Source organism: Pelmatolapia mariae, linkage group LG18, assembly GCF_036321145.2.
Source record: "Pelmatolapia mariae isolate MD_Pm_ZW linkage group LG18, Pm_UMD_F_2, whole genome shotgun sequence".
In the NCBI taxonomy this organism is placed as follows: Eukaryota; Metazoa; Chordata; class Actinopteri; order Cichliformes; family Cichlidae; genus Pelmatolapia; species Pelmatolapia mariae.
In genome coordinates, this window is record NC_086243.1 from 16,060,284 (window position 1) to 16,081,958 (window position 21,675).

The following is a 21,675-nucleotide window of genomic DNA, read 5'->3' on the forward strand; positions in this document are numbered from 1 at the left end:
TAGAAGTAGAAGAAGAAGAGATATTTGAGTCAGCTCAGATCTGAGCCATCATGATATGACTTCATCTGGCTGCCCATGTGATTTTACATATTGATTGTTTTAACCCTCTTTTAAGAGGGTTAAAACTAACACCAGATCTATTCCTGGCAGACTGAACAGATCCGGTGTTGTCCACCAATATGAAAGAGGAAGCTCTGATCACTGCGTGTTCTCTAGGGTGAAAAGGCATTTATTTAGTTATAGAGTATAGTATAAACTACACTCATCCAACACTTTCTAAAGTGCTTTGATTGGTAGACGTAGAAGGAAGATCATAGGATTTTTCAAACCTGGCATCCAGGACGAGCAATTCAGTTTCCATCCTGTCCATGAAACAATGGACTAGACTCATTTCAACAAAATCCATACATTTCTCGACTTTAGTGCACTGTCAATATAAAAATGCTACAACAAATGTCATTTTCAATAAACTTTATTTTTGTCCCATTTTTCCCCCAAAATACATTACAAAAAAAGTGATCGGAATTGAACGTTTACTTGTGTCAAGACCGGAACATTTGCACAATAAATAAAAAACTATGTATAAATAAAAAATAAATAAACACGACATTATGTGCCAAAAAAATAAAGACTCTTCTGAATTGGCAGATGGCTTTCACAATGTTGAGTTTTCTGAAAACACATGTACATAATACTTGCATTCCAGGTCACAGTTTTTAGGATACAACTCTGGGTCAAGAAAGCAATGTAAACCGATCAGGATTACAGTACAGTACAGTACGACAGAGTACAATGTTTTCTTCTTTTTTTTTTTCCCCTTAGTAGATATTATTGGAATATATACTTCTAACAGTTGTTCTAAAAGCTTATACCAGGTAGTGAGAGTGTAGTGCTATTGGACTTACTTTTAAACTTGGTGCAAAGTCCAAAAGTAAATCCCACCTGTAAAACCCATCTCAATCTTGTTTGTAGCCAGCTTGACATTCACAAAGGGCTGTTATTGCACTAAACAGGCATCCCTCAGAAAGGCACTTTTACCCCCCTTTCCCCCACCCCATTATCCAACCAACAGTTCAGCTTCCCAGCACGTGTGGAGCGCATATTCACCTACTGTATGTGAATTTTAAAAAGTTGAATCTTTTCTTTTCCTTTTTTAAAAACAAACTGAAAGTTGAAATGCTTTTTGGTATCTAGTTAAAAGCAAATAAAAAAAGCTAACAAGTGGTAAAAGGCTTTGTACGCCTGATGAATTTACAGAAGGAAAAAAAAAAAAAAGAAAGTGCAAAATTGTGTTTACTCCTGCAGCCCCAGTAGTTTGTTATGCACCACATCAGTGAAATTTGGTTGCAATTTAAAAAAAAAAAAAAAAAAGATGTTGGAGCAGAAGAAGCAATGACTCCCAAACTTAAGCATCACCATCATCAAATAAGGCCAGGCATATTTGTGCGTGTGAGGTCAAGATTGTAGTGTGATCCTATAGCTGGCTCTTTCTATTTTTTTAAAAAAACATTTGAAAAAACAAGTGTACACCATGGTACGACAAAAAAAAAAAAAAAAAAAGACCATGAACCAATTGAGGGTTTAGGGGGGTCTTTCTCTCTAGTCAAACCATACCTCTTCACAAAGCTTCTTTGCTGAAAGATCAGTTGGAGTGCAAGAGAACGGTGTAAAAGACCTTGCTGCTAAAATACTTTTGGAAATCTGAGCATTTCTGCTGCAAGATTATCTCCATTCTGAGCAAAAGGGACAATTTTAGTGTTGAGAAATGTTTAAGAAACCATGCCTGGGTGATGGGCTATCAGGGGAGGCTGAAAGCTGTAGGGTTGGCGGATTTGAAAGGCCCAAGACAAGAAGCAGTGCGTTTGAGTGAGGGAGGATAACTGGGTGGGTTTTTTTTTTGTTTTGTTTTTTTTTGTCTTTTTTTTGTTTTGTAGGAATCTGCCGATGAGGGATCCATCATTTCAGGCCATGTATGAGTCTTTATTTTAGGTATCAATAGCTTCCAGGTGGATACCTTTGAGGCTTAGCTGGATAGGCACAACCCCTTGAGGCAGATGCTGCTTTGGGCAACTCCCTGACTGCTTGACATTTATCAAAATCAGTCAGTTTGATAAATCAGCTGCCTAGGCACTAAGCCAGACAAGAATATTGCTCAGAGACGTTGAGCATCCTTTTCATCCGTCACGCATATGAACACATTGCCTTGCTTGGCTATGCCTTGAGAAACTGTATCAACCAGTCAGGTTGCCTCTAAGGCATCTGTCACTCGGGTAGCCTGGGAGGCACTGAGCTGCGCTCTCAGGCATCAGTGTGGTGCTGGAGAAGCTGGACCACATATCTAAGGCGGTGTCGTAGCTCAGATGTGCAGCCCAATTCATTCAGCATGCTGAGGAGGTACGTGCACGAGGCACGTTCCCGACTGATATAGGTGAGCAGGTAGGCGTCGTCAGAAGACTTGCACAGGATGATTTTGGTGTGGTCTGTGTAGAAGTTAACCTAAAAAGAAAAAGAAAAAAAAAGGAGAATTATAATCCAGCTGCTTTGAAAAAGTAGTTATGTAGACTCAGTGTCCCATGACTGGTTTTATGAATTTAATTATCCAAACCTGTAGAGTGCCATTGTTGAAGAGCATGACAAGAGCATGGTCAGTCTTCACCCACTGGAGGAGCAGAGGAGGAGGAGGAGCTGAGACATGTTCCTCACAATGCAGATCTCCACCCTAAGGAGGACAGAAATTATTTAGTTTCATTTGCATGAGGTCATAATCTCTTCAAGTGGCCTTTAACAGGTTTATGAAGGCACAAATCCTGGCTTACAGTTGTCATTAAATGCAAGTCAATCACTCGAAGTAATGGCTGAAAACTAATGGGTGCTTTCCTACCTCCATTAGGTTCTCCTCCATGTAGTTAGCCATTAGTTCGACTATTTGTTTCTGGTTGCGCAGCTGCTCAGGTAGAGAGTTTGAAGGGAAGCTGAAGTGTTTGTTGTTGGTCAAGCAGTAGTGGACAGTCCTGTTTGAAAGAGGGGGGGGGAAATTGGAAGATGAACTTTGACATCTTTTCCATTTACAGCATTGAGCCTAGTCACTAAGCAACTGACAATAAGCTCTAAGCACTGTGTAAATGTTGACATGACATCTTAATCGGTTGATTTTGAAGTACTTACTTGCGCTGGTCACAAAGACTGAGATGTGTTCCCTCATTGAAGAGCACGCCTACGTTTTGGTTCGAGAGCTGGTAGCCAAAGCCATACTTGTTGGAGTAGTCAACCCATTTAGTCACCCACAGGAAGGACTGCGGACTGGACAGGCAGGGTGGATTCCTATTGGCTGAAGAGAACAAAAAAAAAAAAAAAAAAAAAAAAAAAATGAGGATTAGTGAAATAATCTTAATTCAACAAGTCAAAAGATTAATAAAAAAAAAAATGAATTTGAATGTGAAGAAACACTGTATGTTTTCTTAACACATACAGTGTGTCTCAAATGAGCAAAATGAATCAGCAGAAATTCTGAGGATTCAAGGAAAATATCCAGCTAGTTAAATTTAATGATTCTGCTGCATTTTGTAATCTCGGCAAACAGCAGAAGAAGGACATTTTGCTTGATTTTATTCCTCTTTGGTCCACTCAAGTAATCCCACAGGGAGAACAAAAATAATGGCTGAGCTACAATCTTATGCATAAACATACCTGCAGGCATGGTGGCCAGGCAGTTCGTGAGAACTTTCAGGGCAGAGTCGGCAACAGCTGCAGGGGTCAGCACATCCTCACACGCTGAAGGGAAAAACCAACCAAAACGAGCAAAAATGAGAAACCCTGATTGCAATCAGCCACCACAACAAACACCAAATGTGTGTTCATAAATAACAGACAGAAACTTACGTTCAGTGCTGCTGGCCATGGTGCCCTTAAAAGACCGGGAAATGGACTTTCTGGATTCCTCCTCAGCAGGAGTCTGCTCCAGAGGCACAGAGCTCACCAGCTGACCGGTGGGAGACTGCACCTGAGCAACAACAAAACATGCGATTAGCACATGATGAGAAAGAACAACAAAGTGAAAGAGCAGTGTGTCACATGCCCGAAAGGGTAACCAGAGATAAAGGGAATGAGCTCCTTTAATCCTTGCATGCACACTTTTGCTGTGTCAGCACTGAAGCTCATTTATTCAATTTCTGCAACATCTTAGACTAAATGCAGTGCATCTCGTTGCCACTGCAAGGTGGGGAAACTACTTTCAGCTGCACAGTTTCCCTTTGTGCACGTTGCAAGCATGCTGCAAGCCTGACACGTAGTTTCTAATGTCACGTTACCACAAGTGCTGTGCGAGTAGGTTTGTTTTTTCCCACCGCAAACAGACAAACATGAAAACAAGCTAAAATGAGCACTACTTTCAGAGTACACTTGTAAAAATCTATATTTATCTGCGCTTATTAATGACAATCTGGTTCCTCAGGACAGGTTTCTTAAGACAGACAAAGAAAGAGTCATGCATGACAGCAAAAACTGTAGCTCCTTTTTGGCTCTATAAATAAACTAGAGGAGCCTGATTGGGGATCGGCCAACTGAGCATCCTGCAATTGTGGCATATACTCTAGGTTCTGTTCAGTCTTTTTAAAACAAATACGTCATGGCCTATTCTATAGGAAAGTCGTTACTGAGCAGAGAACATCCCCCCCCTCTAAGTGTGCAGTAACAGCTTCTTCAGATTCTTATGATAACAAAGTACCAGCTTCTTATCAAGATTCAAAAGCTACCACCAACAGACTGCTACATTTCTTCTGGTCTGAACTAGTTTTTTGGCACGTATCTTACATTATTCTGAAGAAAAACAAATTTAAAACAACGTCTCTTTAAAAATTAAGACATTTTTTCCACCCCACTTCTTTAACAGTTGCTTTTTCTAGGGCACTTTTACTATTTAAATGAGCATGCTAATGGAAAGCAATTCTCAACTGTAATGGAGGCTGTATGCTATTAAAATATGCATTCTGTGTTTTCTCCAAGCCTTTGGAACGGCTGTAATTGCATGTGAACTGTGTGCATAACTGGCTGGAATTACCAAAATTAAGGTAAACCAGGTCAAAAGTTTCTCACAGAGGAAAGAGAGAGAGAGAAAAAAAAAAAAAAAAAAAAAAAAAAAAAAAAAAGTACCTCATTGGGTCCCACTGTTTTGTAGCTGATCTGCCGGTTGATGGAACATTTAACGATGCCCGACACCAGCTTGGAAATATCCTTGTCCTCTTTGTCCTCGCATGGAATTTTTTCCACTGTGAAAACACGACACACTGTAGTCACAACAAATATGTTTAAAGGTAGGACTGTTTAAATACATACAGCAGCTCTTGGATATTCTTAAAACTAAATCTGAAAAACGAACCCCCCAATCGCTCTTGCTGCTTGCTCACCTTTTGCTTTCTTCTTTCCAAATAGGCTTTTGGCCATTTTAGTGAAGAATTTCTTGGCAGGGCTGGGAGGGTGTAGCTCTGGCACCATTGTACAGCTGCTGGGGGGAAGTTTGTCAGGAGTGAAACCCTGAGAAAGAGGCAAAGGTGATGCATTAAAAAAAAAAAAGAAAAGAAAAAAAAAACGGTGAGAAAAAGTGAGGAGGTTGGAGCGTGCCCACTCTGTTCTCAGTTGAGATAACAGATCAAGCACTGACATTTTCACACTCCTTCACCTCGAGATAAAAATGTCACAACTGAATGAAAGTGTTTCGTAACACTGGCAAAAAATTTCCCGAGGGTCAACATACTTTGAAGAATTCGTGGTTGAGGATCTGATCCAGCGTGAGTCTGTCACTGGGATTCTTCTGCAGGATGCCTGAGATGAGTTTCTGAGCAGCAGGGGAAAGCGTGGAGGGCAGGTTGTAGCGAACGTCTTTAATACACTTGTACGTCTCTTTCAAGTCGAGCGTCTCAAAAGGAGGGTTTCCACACATCAGTGTGTACCTGTGAGAGAGTAATCAAGGCAACAGTGAGTCAGCTCAAAAACAAAAGTGAGTGATTTGGAGAAAAAAAAAAAAAAAAAGTCCCCACTTTCCCGACCGACTGAGACGAGTGACACCAAGGTCAAAATCCCCCCAACACACACTCTCTATGAAACCAGGATAGTTCTTATAATCATCTTAAAGTAAAAAGACTCACATGACACATCCGAGGGACCACACGTCAGACTCTGTGCCGTGGCCCTGTCTGTTGAGCACCTCAGGAGCCAAGTAATTGGGAGTCCCGCAGATTGTTCTAAGAAAAACAAAACAAGAACCATATATGGGTAAGATGTAATGCTTCAAACATTTAAAACTGGTTTGGTTTCAACATCAGGCATACAGGTAATGTTTGAAATATTTTTTCTGTCACTCTCAGTCTTCTGGTATTCCACAGGAAGCTGCCTAACAGGAATTGAAACTGTGCTCTAAGCGGTACTTTCAACTGTCAGTTGGAAACCGGTTTAGTTAGGTACTTGCAGGAGGAAAGTTGTGGGAGGAAGATTATGCTTAGTAACTGATGTAATGGTTTAGGTTGAGTGTGCTTGTGTTAAAATAGGGCATTAAAAGTCAGATTTTTAAAAGATACATCTGAGATGGGGCTAAAAATACTCAAAAAAAATGAAAAAGGTAATATGGAGAGAGCTTAGAGAGCTTTGTTTCATTATAACAATCATCATTACAGTAGTATGATCTATGGGCCCCCATTAAGCTCCTCCAGCAGATAAACATTTTAAGTAATTAGCTTACTTTTTTCTTTGTTCAACTGTCTCCAGCTTGGCAGCGAGGCCAAAGTCTCCCAGCCGCAACTCCATGTTCTCATTGATGAAAAAGTTCCCTGAAAGAGACAAAAGCATTTGTCCGGTCAGCATTCCACAGATGACACGCATGCTCGTCCAAAGTCACAGATTCCTGGGATGCTTTGTGTATGCGTTAAGCCGCATTTTCAGCCACATACCTAGTTTGAGATCCCTGTGCAGGATTCCTCTGCTGTGGAGATACTTGAGGCCGGATATGATCTGTCTGAGGTAATAGCGCACTTCAGGCTCTGTGAGTGTGTGTCTCGCCTTCCAAATGTGTGCCAGGGACTGCAGAGAGAGCAATGAGTGAACCGTCAACCCTGCATCAGTGGGTGGGACTGTACAAACACTGCTAGCACATATGCATCCCTGCAGCTGCATAAAAGAAATCTAATTTTTTTTTTTTTTTTTTTACATTCACTAGGAAAACAGTAAAAATCTGCCAAGACCCCTTTTAAATATAGCGTGCGTAGCAGCACTGTAGGGTAATACAAGAAATACTGTTAGTGCAAGCAGAACACAAAGCAGCGCAGACTGTTCTAGAGTTCTGAAGTCTCACCTTCCGACTGCACAGCTCAAGGAAGATGTAGATGTTTTCTTGGTCCTCGAAATAGTGGGAGAATTTCACCACATGCTTGTGTGACAGCGTTCTGTGCAGCTCGATCTCGTTCGTAATCTGTCAACATATGACAACTCATCAATCGGTGAAGACATTTCAATGTCCCAAAAGAAAAAACAACAACCCAGACATTGATTTCCAGTTATGCAAGACACGGGAGACACAAAGATTGGTGATCGTGTACCTTGTCCCTCTGGTGTGGTTTGGACACCCTGCTCTGTGGGATCACCTTCACTGCATACATTTTGTTGTTGGACAGGTCTGTCATCTCATAGCATCGAGCAAAGCCGCCCTTTGGGGGGGAACAAACAGAATGATCAATTTACACAAGCAGCAGGTTTAAAACCCACACACTCAATCTCAAGGCAAGTCTGACCTGAGGATCAGTAGCGATGCAGTCAAAACAATTTCAGGAACAATAATAGAGATAAGATTAAAGACATAAAAATGATTGTCATGACCATAAAACGATCCATCTGATGTCTCAGACATCTTTTATTGGCTTGGATGCGCAGATATGATGAAAAACATCATCCCCCAGATGCGTTTACTGCCGCTTACACAGACATTTGTTTTTTCCCTTCTCTCCCGGATGCGATCAAGACTACACATGCTCGGGTACATGAAGGATGAGGCAGCCTGAGCTGCTGCATTCATTAACCGTGAAACTGGCGGAGACGTTTCTAGCTCTGCGGCAGGCAGAGGAAGGAAAAAAAAAACTGGCTGCAGCACATCGATACGACCAGCAACACGTTGATAAACTCGCTTCCATGGACACTGTGTCAAAAAGCGATGCTGATGCATCATCATGAGGGGCAGAAATTATGGTGTGGTCAGACAAGCGTGTCTTTGGTTTCACGGCAGGCCATTAAAATACGAGAGGGGTCTGTAAACGTTCATCATCGGTGGAGATTTTTTTTTAATTATTTATTTTTTTATGGCTAAGCATGTGTGCGCACCGGAGCTGGGCACACCTTGCGTCTGATTCATTCAGCACTGACGAGAACAGCAAGAAGGAGGAGGACAGGGGGGGGAATATTGGTCACATCCACCACGAGGTCATTCTCTATTCCCGCATCACATCACAAGCACACCTGGAACATGGCTCATAGTGATTTTAAACAGAAAGAGAAAACAAAAAAGGAAAGGGGGAAAAAAATCAGCCCAAAACTGCGGCTAATTAATTCAGATTCTAGATCCATCTGCCTCCTCAGTCAAAACCGACGCAGCGACGCACAGACACATGGAAAAGGGGCGAAGAAAAATGTATGAAATGCGCGTACCTTTCCCAAAAGCTTCCCTTTAATGTAGGATCTCCCCGTCTTGAGATCCGTCACAACCTGAGCCATCTCCGGTTTGGGTTGGTCGTGTTTATTCCTGCTGTTTTTCGCCGGGGCAGAAGTCTGTTGGGGTCCACCACGCTCCGGAGCAGGCTTAAATAAATCCGCATTCATAGTGTGGCACGAAATCCGCTGAGCAGCGGTGAAACAGCCGGTACTCATTTATCACAGCGGAATAAACGATCGACTCGTACGTGTCTCCGTCTTAAATATTTCTTCTTTTTTCCGTAAAAGTGCCAAGTGCGTCTTCACGGTACGTCCGTCTCTCTCAATTGTATCCAACTAGTGTGGACGAAAAGGCGAACCCTGGCTATATAGAGGCCCCGACGTCACGGAGTCGTGGGCGGGCAGGAGGTGGTGCACTGGTGGAGAAACTCCAGATGATTTGCTCAGACAGAAACTCAATCAAATATTGATGTGGATTTTTTGAGAGGAAATATGAATGAAAGACCTGATAAAAAAAGAGTCGCTTGGGTTTGGCTCAAGTCTCTGAGAGCTGCTGGGAGGCCAGTGACCCGGACAGTGTTTTAACTCTTTATATACAAAAAGCCACTTTATGAAAAGAGATAAGTAAACATGTAAGGAGAAAAGAAATTTTTTAGACTTTTGTTATTTAAAGGAGACTTTGTTAAGAAGAACAAGACTTAAACGCAGGAAAAACCTCTTACTAGGAAATTATTTCATTAGATATAAGATAGGCCTGGAACATATCATTTCCATTCTGCAAATATATATATATATATATATATATATATATATATATAGATATATATTTTTTTTTCTTACAAAGAAACAAAGTGTTGTTCTACTAAAAAAAAATTCCACAACTTTCAAGGCTCCTACAGTAAAATCCTAGCTTAGATTTCCCCTGTGTGCAGTCCCCCTGAGAAAGTCCTGAATACGGCTGCCACCTGGTGGTCAAAACGTGAAGCTCTCAAGCTCAGGCTGTGAGGACTTGAATGTGCAGTATAAATGACTTATGAAAAATATTTCTCTAGTGACACAGTAGTGGTCAGTTATAAAGCTAATGTGCTTTTTTAGTTTTTATAAAGGTAAAAGAAACTAAAGAAAAGAAAAGCCTGCTCTAACAGCATTTGCACTCGGCTTTGCAAAGTGGCCTTTGTCCTTAATATTTGGCAGTTTTGTCCAGTGTTGACTGTGCAAATACAGTAATAAAGAGCTGAAATAAAAAGTGGGCCTACTATTAATTCCAATTCTGGACCATAGCTGTTGGTGCGCCCTCTTTGGTGAAGGCCTGAAGAAAGCCTGATGCCTGATAGAGAGGTCGACTTCTGTTTGGTGCTCTTTGCTTTGACCATGATGGGCCTCAAGGACAGCTCAGCAGCTTCTTCATAATGTTGATACTGTGCATCTTTATCTGGAGAGTAGATGAGACACATGAGGGAGTAATGAAACTCTGTGACACTAGAATTTCAGAATGGCATGGCCATGCTTATGGTAATATCACCACACCTTGCTAGTAATGGCTTGAACCCCCTTTGCCTTCAGAATGGTCTTAATTCTTCATGGCACAGATTCAACAAGGTGCTGGAAACATTCTTCAGATATAAATCTCCTGATCCACCAGATCCCAAAGGTGCTTTAGACTGTGGATTCCATTGGAGATATAGTGCATTATCCTGGAGGAATCAGCACTTGGAAGATGTGTCCACTGTGGTCATAAAAGGATGCACAATAGGAGGCAGTGGTTTTCCAATCTTCTGTTGTCCAGTTTTGGTGAGTCGGTGTGAGCTGTAGCTACACCTTCCTGTTCTTAGCGAAAAGGAGCAGCAGTAAGTGTGGTCTTCTGCTGCTGCTTCAAAGATGGCCATTCACAGATGCTTTTCTGCCTCGTTTATAATGATTTTTTTAAATTATTGTCTCCCCATCACCTCAAACACCATACCATGTCAAAAGTCACTTTAATCACCTTTCTTCCCTGTCCTGACACTTAGTTTGAACTTCAGCAGGTGGTCTTGACCTGATGCCTACATACCTGAATGGAGAGGCTGCCATACAAGTGGGTAATTAGATATGCACACTATCGAGCAGTTAATAACCATGCATTTAATAGTGGCCAGTATATGCATATTTTACACAACCCATCCATGTTTCCAGGACAATTACTTCTGCATGAGGCAAATCGCATCTTGTAATTTCATAACACATCTAAGATACGACTCCATGAAATATTAACTGAGAAGGCTAGCTGAAAACATCAGCCAATGGATATAAATGGCAATAAAATGCAGAGTTACATGCAGAACATGTAACTTAAAAAAAGGATTGTGGAAAATGTAGTTTCAAACATACCTGCATGCAGTAACAAAGTATTACACTAGGCTGACATAAGATAGTTTACTGTCTTTGTATGCTACGTGACTTATTTGTGGATTTACAAAATCATACAGCTGATGTAAAGATTAAAAAAGAAAGAAAACTATCCTCTGGTTTACTTCATAACTAGAAGTAAGAGAACTTTGGCAAATTTATAGTTGACAAAAAAAAGAGAAATATTTGCCAAGTTAATCTGTACTGATTTTCAACTACCATTGAAAATGAACAATTACATTTACCCTGGTCCAATTTAAACCACAACAAGACATTTTATTGAAACAAGCCAGGAAAACAAAAACAAGAGCTGTGAAATGACTGAGCAGTGGTCCTTTAACCCTTTAAGTGCGACTTCACAAAACACAAGGGGAATGTATGTAAGCAGGGAAGCAGACAACATTTTCCCTGCTTTCTACCCACAGGTTGGACTCTTAACGTCAGCTATGATGAAATGTGTGCGTTCTTGCAGTCTTCAGGTCATCACGTGATGGACTCCATCCTTTTGCTTGTGTGACAGATGAGTTGTAGCCCATCACTAAGAACACCAGCAGCCTGGTTTTCAAAGCAGGGCCAAATTGAGGCCATCCCGAGCTTAGACATTACTTTAGACAAATTATTTATGAGCGGTGTATGTAGACTTTACTTTCAATAATTAAGTCATGCCTGCTTCAACCTTTGGAGCTCTCATTTGGTCCTGCTGTGGAAAAGTGGCAATATTTAATAGTCCATCATCTCCTCTCCTCTTAATTTCTTCTCTTGGGACTCTGTCCAAGCTTTGTTGATTGTTCTCTTCATCTCGTCGTCTCCCTCTGCATAAATCTTTTTCAACACATTCATCAGGCCCTCGCCGGGGTCAGCATTCTCGTCAAAGCTGGGTTTTCTGTAGAAAGGCGGCGGGAAAATACTTTAATGGTGCAAACAATTCTTTAGATTGCTCTCATGTAGTATGTGTGCACCCAATCACTGCACTGCAATCACAGTGGCTTGAGACACAGCACTGTTGCTGCACTTTATTTCACAAACTAAAATCAATAAGCAAATTTCTAACTCACTCTTTCTCTTTAGACTGCTTTTCCACCGCCGTCAGACAGTCCCACTTCTTTGTTGACTGCTTCTTGCACATGACCAAGACCATGTCTGTTTTTATCTGTTGCAGAGAGCAAAAGATTCAGAGTGTGGACAACAGACTGGCAGCTCAAATCAAAGACAAAAAGTGACAGGAACACTGATACTGCATTTAACAAGGTTTAAGTATAATCACAATAGCCACCTTAATAAGTTAATGCAGTATATTTAAACTCATTGCCACAAGCTTAAAAATTGGGTGTCTGCTGCCCCCTAGTGGCCACACAATTCTTAATTATCCACATCAGAACCAATGCAAGAGTATATTACCTGTGGTAATAAGGCTAGAAAATTAATAAACCAGCAACATGCTCTCATGTAATTTTGTTTTAACTTTAATTTTTTTTTTACTTTACTGTTTTTACTGTGTTTGGCTCTTCATTGATGCTTACTTTTCTCTGACAAACAGGTCAATCACTAAGAATCACTACTCCAGTTTTTCTCTGCAAAATGACTAATATTTCCTGAAATCTTAAAATAAATACAAATAAATGCACCTATTTAAAATGATGCACAGGCTGAATTACCAATTAATGAGCAGTCAGTTGTTAATAAGGTACCTTTTCACCTGCTTTCTTAGCTACATTGATGCGTACATGATTTAATTTTTTTTTTTTTTATTACTCTTCATCAAGCAGCAAGCTTACATTACAACCATCTAACATTATTTTTCTCTGGTTTAAAAGAGATTTAGTGTGATGGCTGCAGGAGGTAACATGGCTTAGAACTGTTGATGTGATGCAGAATATGCAAAGGCAATCTTAAAAAATAAAAACTTTGATTTGATCCAAAGTCCTGCCACAGAGCTTTTGAGTAGCATGAAGTTGCTGCCTGTCAAGCATTACCCTCTTGACAGACAGCAGGGGAAACCTGCATTATGCACAGCTTCATGCAAACTGATGTTTTAGCTGTGAATGAAGGAGAGAGAGAAGAAGTATATATTGCAAGTATTTGGCCGATTATTGGCCTGCAATATCACAGACCTACACAGTTTTGTGAAATATGGGGATAGTCTGCTGAGAGAGATTGCACCACTGCTTCCTAACGCACACCCACTCATCTAAGATGACAAAGACTTTTGACCCAAAGCCAGCAACCGATTTCTGAAATACAAACATCTCATGGCAGGCTGGACTGAGGAGAAGAAGCTGAGTAAGCAGCACATGATTTCTTTACCTTTTTGTAGCTGTCCTGTTCATTGATTGGATACAACAAGTTCAGAACTGTCATTTCGTGGTTTTTGCCATCTAGATCCTTCACCAGCACAGAAAATGACCTGCAACACAGACAAGGGGCAAATTCACATGTACTGATAAGGGAACAGGAATGTATAAACAAACTGAACACTATGCTGATTATCAACTCACCGTTCTGTAAATTTGACCTCCACGTTATCTGCTGATATTTTGTGCACATCTTTCAATGCCAGATAAATTTTGACAAACTTATCTGACTGGTCCCATGCTGCAGAAAAGATGATACACATGTGAAGAATTTTGAAATACTGTTTTTTCCCCTCCCCAGCTCTTGAACGCATCTTAACCGCTTGGTTTTCTCAGTAATGTTTGATAGTGCTACTCGATAACTGCCCCATACCATAGCTGGTAATCTTGACGGTGTATGCTGCCTTAGTGGCTGCAGACGGGTCTGCCTCTTTCCTGGCCTGTTGTTCTTTTTGTTGTCGTTTAGCTGCGAGCTCCTTCTCCACCTTTTTCTGCTCCTGTTTAAGCAGATCCTGAACTCTTTTCCTCTCTGCCTTCTCCAAGAGGGACCCCAGCTCCTGCAAGTCTGCCTCCAACTGTTTAATCTGTATGAGGGGAACAATACAATCACTGAGACATGCACATCCACTAATAGAGTAGTGTTGTCTGTTTGAATCCAACTACCAAACATTTGTTTAATTTAAAAAAAAAAACTATATAAGTAAATAAATGTGCAAAAACTAACATTTCATTTCTAAATAAAAACTTCTATTGTAACTTAATAAATAGTAAGAACAAAGTGCCTTCTACAATAATTATATAGTCACTAACCCATTTCCCACTCTCGAAGTCATATTACTTTATTTAAATGTAGTCTAACCTAACTCACAACACACGTTGGAACTAAGCATTTGTCTGCATCCAAACAACTTATTCATGTCTTGAGAGATCCTTTACAGATGTATTGTAATATATGTATGTATGTATGTATGTATGTATGTATGTATATAATTCAAATGTAAAAGTGCTTAATGATACTGTACATGAGTGGGTCTAGTAACATCTCCAGACAGCTAACAGAGACGCCGAGTAACTACCGTATTGACTTGTTTAGCAGCGCAGTAGTTGTTTTACACTGAATGATGTTGCTAGAATGTTCTGGTAGTCCAATAAAAGCTAACAGCTAAGTTGGGCCGCGAGCTACTGGCACGCACCGCCACGCACGACTACCGACTGTAATCGTATTTGCCAGACAGGCGTTTTATTTTAGTTTACAACTGTAACGTTACCTTGGAGAAAAAATTTAAAAAAATATATCAGGCATCACGCAGCTGCTCGCCACGGGTTGATAGGACTGACGTTAGCAAGCATTGCACTGCTTTCACTGTATCTATGGAAATCCAGCTACCTCAGCTAAACCTTTAAAGCTGCAGTTTTGCTGAACACTAAACTGAATGAAACGATTCTGCTCACCTGTTCGGTTAAATCCATTCAGGCTTATCAGTATCAGCTACACTATGAAATGCCTCTGCGGTTCTTCTTCACTGCTCTCAGACTACTTTGCAGCGGCGCTTCTTCCCAACGCCAATGGCTCTTCCGTCTTCTTCATTTGGCTATTTGCAAGGCCGACTACAGGTGTGCTACCGCCACCTACTGTACTGAAGTTTAATCATTGCTAAACAGCAAAGTGTCCTTGTATGTAGAGCATGACATGAATTAAATGAACCGTTTTAAGGTAATTTCAACTTTTTTACTGAACCTTTTAATGTAAAATCACATGAATGTTACAGTTTGCTGGCTTTCAACAAACTTGCACCACTTTTAGAGACACATTCTATTTAATTCCATTATATATACGCACATTGGCCACTCGATCCTTTATCTGCTCATTAATGCAAATAACTAATCATGGCAACAACTCAGTGCATTTAGACATGCAGGTGTGGTGAAGATCAAACTGAGCACCAAAACAGGGAAGAAAGTTGATTTAAGTGACTTTTATCTGAGTCTACTGCAGGGGTGTCGAAGTCCAGGCCTCGAGGGCCGGTGTCCTGCAGGTTTTAGATCTCACCCTGGGTTAACACACCTGAATCAAATGATTAGTTCATTAGCAGGCATCTGGAGAACTTCAAGACATGTTGAGGAGGTCATTTAGCCATTTGAATCAGCTGTGTTGGATCAAGGACACATCTAAAACCTGCAGGACACCGGCCCTCGAGGCCTGGACTTCGACACCTGTGGTCTACTGGGACTGCTCTGAGCTGATAGGAAGGCAACATTAACTCAAATAGTCACTCATTACAATCATGATAGAAAAAGCAGAAGCAGCATCTCTGAATGGATAACGTAGAGGGAAATTTGTGTTTTGAATGATATAACCTCTATAAAAACATGAACATAAGTGCACTCACACACACACAGGTGTTCACACAGGTGTACAAGCAGGTACTCACAAACACACTATCTTGGTTGGCTGCTGCCTCTAAACGTATCATGAATTATTAGTACTGTATGCTGCTCAGTAACATTCACTATTTATTATTTACTGTTACTGATGCTTATGTTGGTTGTTGCTGTGGTTTCCCTACTGTGTTTTCTTTTTCACTCAGCAGGTGATCACGCAGATTTTCATCATCTTTTCTCTCTCTATCCCTCTTCTCTATTTATCTTTCCCTCTCCTTCTGTTAATTCTCTTCCCAGCCTCTTTTTCTTTCTCTTTCCCATCCCCTGGTCCTGTCTGTTCTGATTGTAATAACTCAAAATGAAAAATTAGTTAATAATAACAACAACAACAACAACAACAATAATAATAATAATAATAATAATAATAAAGGTTGAATAAAATATGACAAACAAGTGGACCAGTATAGCAAAAGCCATAATGGTCTACTTGGGAAAATAAATCTGGTGGGCATTTTTCTTGGCCTTCAGAAAATAATTCTGATTGCTACAGTGCTGGAGAGGACATAAAAAAATAAAATAAAATAAAATACATCTCAGAAAACCAGTTTCTTTTCATACTCCACTGATTTTTTCCACAACACACAACATATCAAAACAACAGCAGCAGAAAGACATCGAGTGCCACTCGTCACCTAAGAACAGGAAACTGAGGCCACAATTCACACAGGCTCACCAAAATTGGAAGAAGATTGGAAAGAAGATTGTTGCCTGGTCTGATCAATCTCATTTCTGTTGGAACATTTAATCGTAAGACCAGAATGTGGTGCTAACCAAATGAAAGCATAGATCCATCCTGCTTTGAAGCAAAAGTTCCACACGTTTGGTATTTGTCACATCTTAGATACTTTTCAACTATATAAAAGACCAGTTATGTTATATAGAGAATAAATGAAAAGAAAGTAAGTGAAAGGAAAATGTGGGCTTTCTTGCCTATGCATTAGATCTCATTTTAGGGCAGCCATTACCTTAAAAAATAACTTACTTCTTTTCCTGTGACAGTAGAAGGTGTTAAGCTTTTATAAAACGTTTATATTACACATAACATTTTATAATAAACCAAGACACTCACAAAACTGTAATGTACAACAATATTCATTTATTTATCAGTACTCATATCAACTTTCTCATTTTTTATATTTAGAAGGCTAATAAGGAAGCAACAGCACCTTACTGACCAAGGAAAACATAATTTACACAAGTAATCAAATGTAGCTGTCTATTGATAACCACTGAAAAATCTTGTTTTTCAAAATGTCCAGTGAGACCTCATCACCACCTTGCCCTCAGAATCCCAGACATCTGATTGTGGTCAGCTAGATGACGAAAGACAATACGGCTAAGACGCCACCTCCGCTTCACTCCTCGTGGTCGGGAAGTCATCACACACCTGTTACGTATCCTCACAGGGCAGCTGTCTCTGGGTAGTGCTGAAATCTCTTTGTCTGCTATCTCCTGCAAAAAATGAATAAGTAAGTAAATAAAATAACCAAATACAGACTTCACTCTGTACTAATGTCTTTTCAAGGATTCATTCTGTAACAGTTCAATCATTACCATTGCTGAGTTATTTATTAATACACATATGACTTAGGCGTCCTTCTTCAGTATATACCTGAAGCTCTTTGGGTAGGATGGTGTTCTTCCTCAGTGCGTTAATTCGTAACCTCTCATCAGCATAGTCAAAGGCCATCTGCCTCCTCTTGACATCCCTCAGCATCCTCCAGTCAACATAGTAACTTCTCACCTGCTCCACCGCCCCCCAGCAGCTCCTCAATGCCTGCAAACAGTGCTCCTTCAGTTAGTGAACAACTATTTAGTCTGCCTCTGTACTCACTTACACACACTGTAGCTCTAACTGAGCCCCCCCCCCCCCCCCCCCCCCCCCCCCCCCCCCCACACAGGGTTTCCCTCTTTGTGCTTAATGCATGCACCAACGCTTTGACCTTTTGGACAAGCTTTCACTTGAAAACACAGCATCTGACCTGATGTTAGCAGTTTCTGTTCTATGCGGCTATCTTATAAGCATGATAATGTCAGAGATAGAAATCAAGTTTGCCCGAATTAGAGCATCAGGAGCCCAAGACAACAGACACACACAGATGTGAGCCAAAAAATAAATGAAACCTCCTTCGTACGCTTCCGAAATAACAAAGGGTGAGAGACCCTGGTGATTCGGACATAAAACTACTGCATGCAACTTCTGATGATCCATTGAAAACTTGCCTTCCTATGACGTTTGCATATTCCACACAGATCGTGTTAACAAAAGGCTCACTTTGCAGGTTCAAGTAAAACTAAACAGGGAATAATTTTATCCATATAAAGAGCGCTCAGCTGTAAAAGAAATCGGTTGCTCTTGGGGGATAACGGGCCACAATTAATGCTAACAAAGTCATCATTTTATCCAGCTTAAATATCTTGCTTTCAAGATCATTAGAAGCCATAGCGTAAAAAGAAGTGAATCACTCAACCGTTCTTGCTAGAACAAGCACGGGAACTGAGCATATACTACCTTTCCTCTTATATTTTCCATGTATCATGTCCTGTTAAACCCTTCAAAGAACCAAACTGAGCCAGGTTTGACACATAGCAGGCTAACTAGCATTAGCCGCGAAGCTAACGTCAGAACGCTAGTTACATCAGTAAAACAGCCAATGTTACATTTATCGACCAAAAGTCAGAGATAATAGATTGAGTCTGAATGAAAACACAACCTCGGCTAATACATGCAAGATTACCGTAAATGCTTTACCTGCTTTGGGACGCAGACGGTGGAATAAAGGGCATTTAACCCAAAACATGTTAGTCTGTTAACCGCCATATTGGATTTGACTTGCGTGAAACCACCGGAGTTTGGAAAAAAACCCACTCACCTTTACCGCCACCTATCGACCTGGAGTGTAACGAGATAAAAAGAGACGTACAGTGTCTAAAAAATTGTCAAATTTATGAGCGAATACGCGACACATTTACAAGTTAACCGTTTTTTTTTCATCAAAGACCGACAACGCCTCATTTTTCTATCTTAAACTGCAAGGAAGTTCATATATACTACAAGCTGGTTTCTGTTTAAATGGATTATCGCCATGTGAGTGTTCAGCGATTGTAATCATAGGAACATGTATTTTGTTTTTCACGATTTATCTTTGTAGACAGTTTCTACAGACACCTCCCAACCAGTCCTGTTGATAATGTGATTTCAACATTTGTTATGAGTTATTGATCCCAAACATTCTCTCTAACCTAACCATGAACACTTGAAGTGATATTGCTCCCTTTCTTTAAAAAAAATAAAAGAAAAATTGTTTGCAAGTTTTTCTCGCATTATTCTTACTTTTTTTTTTCTTTGTCTCAGAAAGATTTTTTTCCTCACTTTTGCTGTGTCCACAGTGTAAATCACAGTATAAATAAACAAATATTATTTGGATAACTGATGCTCAAGGCAGTTTATTTTGTAAGGCTGAGACCCTACAGCAGGGGTGTCCAGCTCCAGTCCTCGAGAGCTACGGCCCTGCAGCTTTTAAACACATCCTTCTTCCTGAATCAAATAAATAGCTTATTATCAGGCCTGAAAACTTGATGGCATGCTGAAGAGGTAATCCAACCATTTGATTCAGCTGTGTTGGAGTAGGGATGCATCTAAAAGCTGCAGGACAGTAGCTCTTGAGGGCCTGAGTTGGACACCCCTGTCCTACAGTAACAGAGAGAAAATCCCAACAACTAAGAAACGCCCTATGAGTAAGGGCTTGGTGGCAGTCGGAAGGGGGGAAAAAAACCCTTTTAACTGGAAGAAACCTTGGCACAACCAGGCTCAGGAAGGGGCAGCCATCTGCTGTGACCGGCTGGGGGTGAATGGAGGAAGATAGGACAAATGACACACTGGAGAAGTGAGCCAGAGATGAATGATAACCATTAATTAAATGCATATTTGTGTATAAACACATATAGAGTAAAAAGAGGTGAGTGAAGAAGAAACACTAAGTGCTAATTATGGTGAAGTTAATATTAGATTTTTGCAGCAGCATTACATTTGTTATTACTTCATCAGTGCTGAACCTGCTGTGATTAGTTTTGCTTTGAGCCTCAAGTAACTGATAATCCCCTTTGAGAGCATGCTGTAACAATCTGAATTTACTTGAATTTTTAGTCACTTGTAGTACCATTTGACCACCAGTAGGTGGCAATGTAGTCCTTTCATGAAAAGGTCATACGCTCTCTCTCACCACCCACCAGGACCAGGGCCCCTGTTCAAGCTGAATCTAAACCTTGTGTCTTAAATCTTCTGAAGCACAGAGTCATCTCTGCTTCCCCAGCACTCCTAACAATGAAACCCTTGTGTTTTAAGGAAGCACATATATTAAACAGTGTGCTCTTCTTCTTTCAACATATGTCTCAGCAGGGTGCTGTCTTTAATAGATAAAAAAAGCATATAAGCAGAGTTGGTTACTTTCTTAAACAATCCCCATTACTCTGCAGCCTGGAGGAGATGCGTTTTTGGATAAATATTAACACATGACAAACTCCAGGCAGTGCTTCCTCTATAAAAAGCATTGTTATGAACCAGGCTGGAAAATTGGTACCGGGCTCTGAGCACTGACTTAAATAATAAATGACTCAAAAAGTAAGCACATTACTGCTTACAGATAATGGTATTTGTAAACCTGTCACCGCACCAAGCGTATTAATGTACCAAGAAATTACCTTAACTTTTTTTGTAATGGATGTCAAAATATTCGGCTGTCTTTCATTTTCTGGGTTAGCGGGAACAACTCTTTACGAATCAATGTAATTGCAAAATTATATGGTTGTCAACCAGGAGAAATGTTTTTGAAATTTGCGAAAACACAGCTTTTTCATTTGACAGCACCAGTTTATCATACTTAAACTGCTTTTTGGCTCCGAGTTAGTTTTGGCCCGTAGTTCAAAACTTCCCGACACGGCTGTTCCAAGATCATCATGACGAAGGCAGAATTATTCTGTCAGTGATTTCTTTTACTTTCCTGAGCAGAGTTGAAAAGGTGACCCGTTGCAATTAGGAATAAACGTTTGTGATGGAGAGAGGAAGTTAAAATATTCCTTAATCAGTCCTTAAACAATTTGACAAGATAAGAGTAAGCTACTCTTTTAATGATAAAGGGTCATCATTCAAATATAGCACATGTAATATAAAGTAGTTATAGTTTAGAGAGCTTATGGGGGGGCAATGCTGGTCAGTCTCATTCAAAGCAATCGACCTAACATATGAAAACAATGAGAACAGGTGGTGTTACAGATTAACGCATGCAAATCGAACTTTAATTTAAACTGGCAACATCCTTTGTCATCATTATTTCTCAAGCAGCGAATCTATTCTAAATGACTTGGGAAGAACAGCTCTGCAGCTGCACTGACAGAGTAAAGAGTGGGAGGTACTGTGTTGCTGTATAACAGCAGTGTGATAGGGGTCACCGGTGACAAATGTCCAATGTGCCAGCAGATAATATAAATTAGATCAATGATATAGTGTTTCTTGCCAGCTGGCTTTAGGGAAGTGATGCAATTTAAAGGTGTCTTGCGCTGGTGTCACACTGGTGCACCAGTGCGCTTTACAGAAGATCCGCAGATCTAAGGTCAGATCACAGCTAAGACCGGGGTAATTTGGACACAAAATCAGGCAGTATGAAACTGAAATGTAACTGAGAGAAGTTGCAATTGCTCAGCGAGGTGGCCTCATGAGTAAAAATGATGGTGCAGCGGTGAACTCAGTCAACACCCATGATGTGATGTAACCAAGCAGCAGCTCGGATCACGGGTTACACCAGAGGGTTACACA

General features: G+C 40.5%; 3 protein-coding genes across 3 annotated transcripts; all 3 read right to left on the reverse strand.

Moving 5' to 3' along the window:
* Positions 1-456: 456 nt before the first annotated feature.
* Positions 457-9,011, reverse strand: plk3 (polo-like kinase 3 (Drosophila)). Its single transcript, XM_063462549.1, has 15 exons — positions 8,683-9,011; positions 7,584-7,691; positions 7,340-7,456; positions 6,939-7,068; positions 6,731-6,818; positions 6,141-6,236; positions 5,750-5,945; positions 5,403-5,529; positions 5,149-5,264; positions 3,880-4,000; positions 3,688-3,771; positions 3,166-3,328; positions 2,882-3,011; positions 2,606-2,719; positions 457-2,496 (listed from the first exon to the last, which is right to left on the reverse strand). Exons 1-15 carry the CDS (start codon positions 8,899-8,901, stop codon positions 2,299-2,301), a joined length of 2,007 nt encoding a protein of 668 aa, XP_063318619.1. The 5' UTR covers positions 8,902-9,011; the 3' UTR covers positions 457-2,298.
* A 1,990-nt stretch (positions 9,012-11,001) lies between these two features.
* On the reverse strand, positions 11,002-14,999 carry cacybp (calcyclin binding protein). The gene is made up of 6 exons (XM_063461717.1): positions 14,874-14,999; positions 13,795-14,005; positions 13,566-13,662; positions 13,375-13,474; positions 12,126-12,220; positions 11,002-11,953 (listed from the first exon to the last, which is right to left on the reverse strand). Exons 1-6 carry the CDS (start codon positions 14,889-14,891, stop codon positions 11,791-11,793), a joined length of 684 nt encoding a protein of 227 aa, XP_063317787.1. The 5' UTR covers positions 14,892-14,999; the 3' UTR covers positions 11,002-11,790.
* A 1,940-nt stretch (positions 15,000-16,939) lies between these two features.
* On the reverse strand, positions 16,940-18,700 carry mrps14 (mitochondrial ribosomal protein S14). The gene is made up of 3 exons (XM_063462361.1): positions 18,616-18,700; positions 17,476-17,640; positions 16,940-17,315 (listed from the first exon to the last, which is right to left on the reverse strand). The coding sequence occupies exons 1-3, from the start codon at positions 18,682-18,684 to the stop codon at positions 17,133-17,135; spliced, it is 417 nt and encodes a 138-aa protein (XP_063318431.1). The 5' UTR covers positions 18,685-18,700; the 3' UTR covers positions 16,940-17,132.
* Positions 18,701-21,675: the final 2,975 nt, after the last annotated feature.

Coding starts and splice junctions, on each gene's coding strand:
- cacybp (XM_063461717.1), bottom strand. Junction 12,221..13,374: donor AACAGGACAGCTACAAAAAG/GTAAAGAAATCA, acceptor TCTCTGCAACAG/ATAAAAACAGACATGGTCTT. Junction 11,954..12,125: donor AAGCAGTCTAAAGAGAAAGA/GTGAGTTAGAAA, acceptor GCCTTTCTACAG/AAAACCCAGCTTTGACGAGA.
- mrps14 (XM_063462361.1), bottom strand. CDS start 18,684: ATGGCGGTTAACAGACTAACATGTTTTGGGTTAAATGCCCTTTATTCC. Junction 17,641..18,615: donor CCGTCTGCGTCCCAAAGCAG/GTAAAGCATTTA, acceptor CACTGTTTGCAG/GCATTGAGGAGCTGCTGGGG. Junction 17,316..17,475: donor TCCTACCCAAAGAGCTTCAG/GTATATACTGAA, acceptor CATTTTTTGCAG/GAGATAGCAGACAAAGAGAT.
- plk3 (XM_063462549.1), bottom strand. CDS start 8,901: ATGAGTACCGGCTGTTTCACCGCTGCTCAGCGGATTTCGTGCCACACT. Junction 3,772..3,879: donor CATGGCCAGCAGCACTGAAC/GTAAGTTTCTGT, acceptor TTTTCCCTTCAG/CGTGTGAGGATGTGCTGACC. Junction 3,012..3,165: donor AGTCTTTGTGACCAGCGCAA/GTAAGTACTTCA, acceptor TCTTTCAAACAG/GACTGTCCACTACTGCTTGA.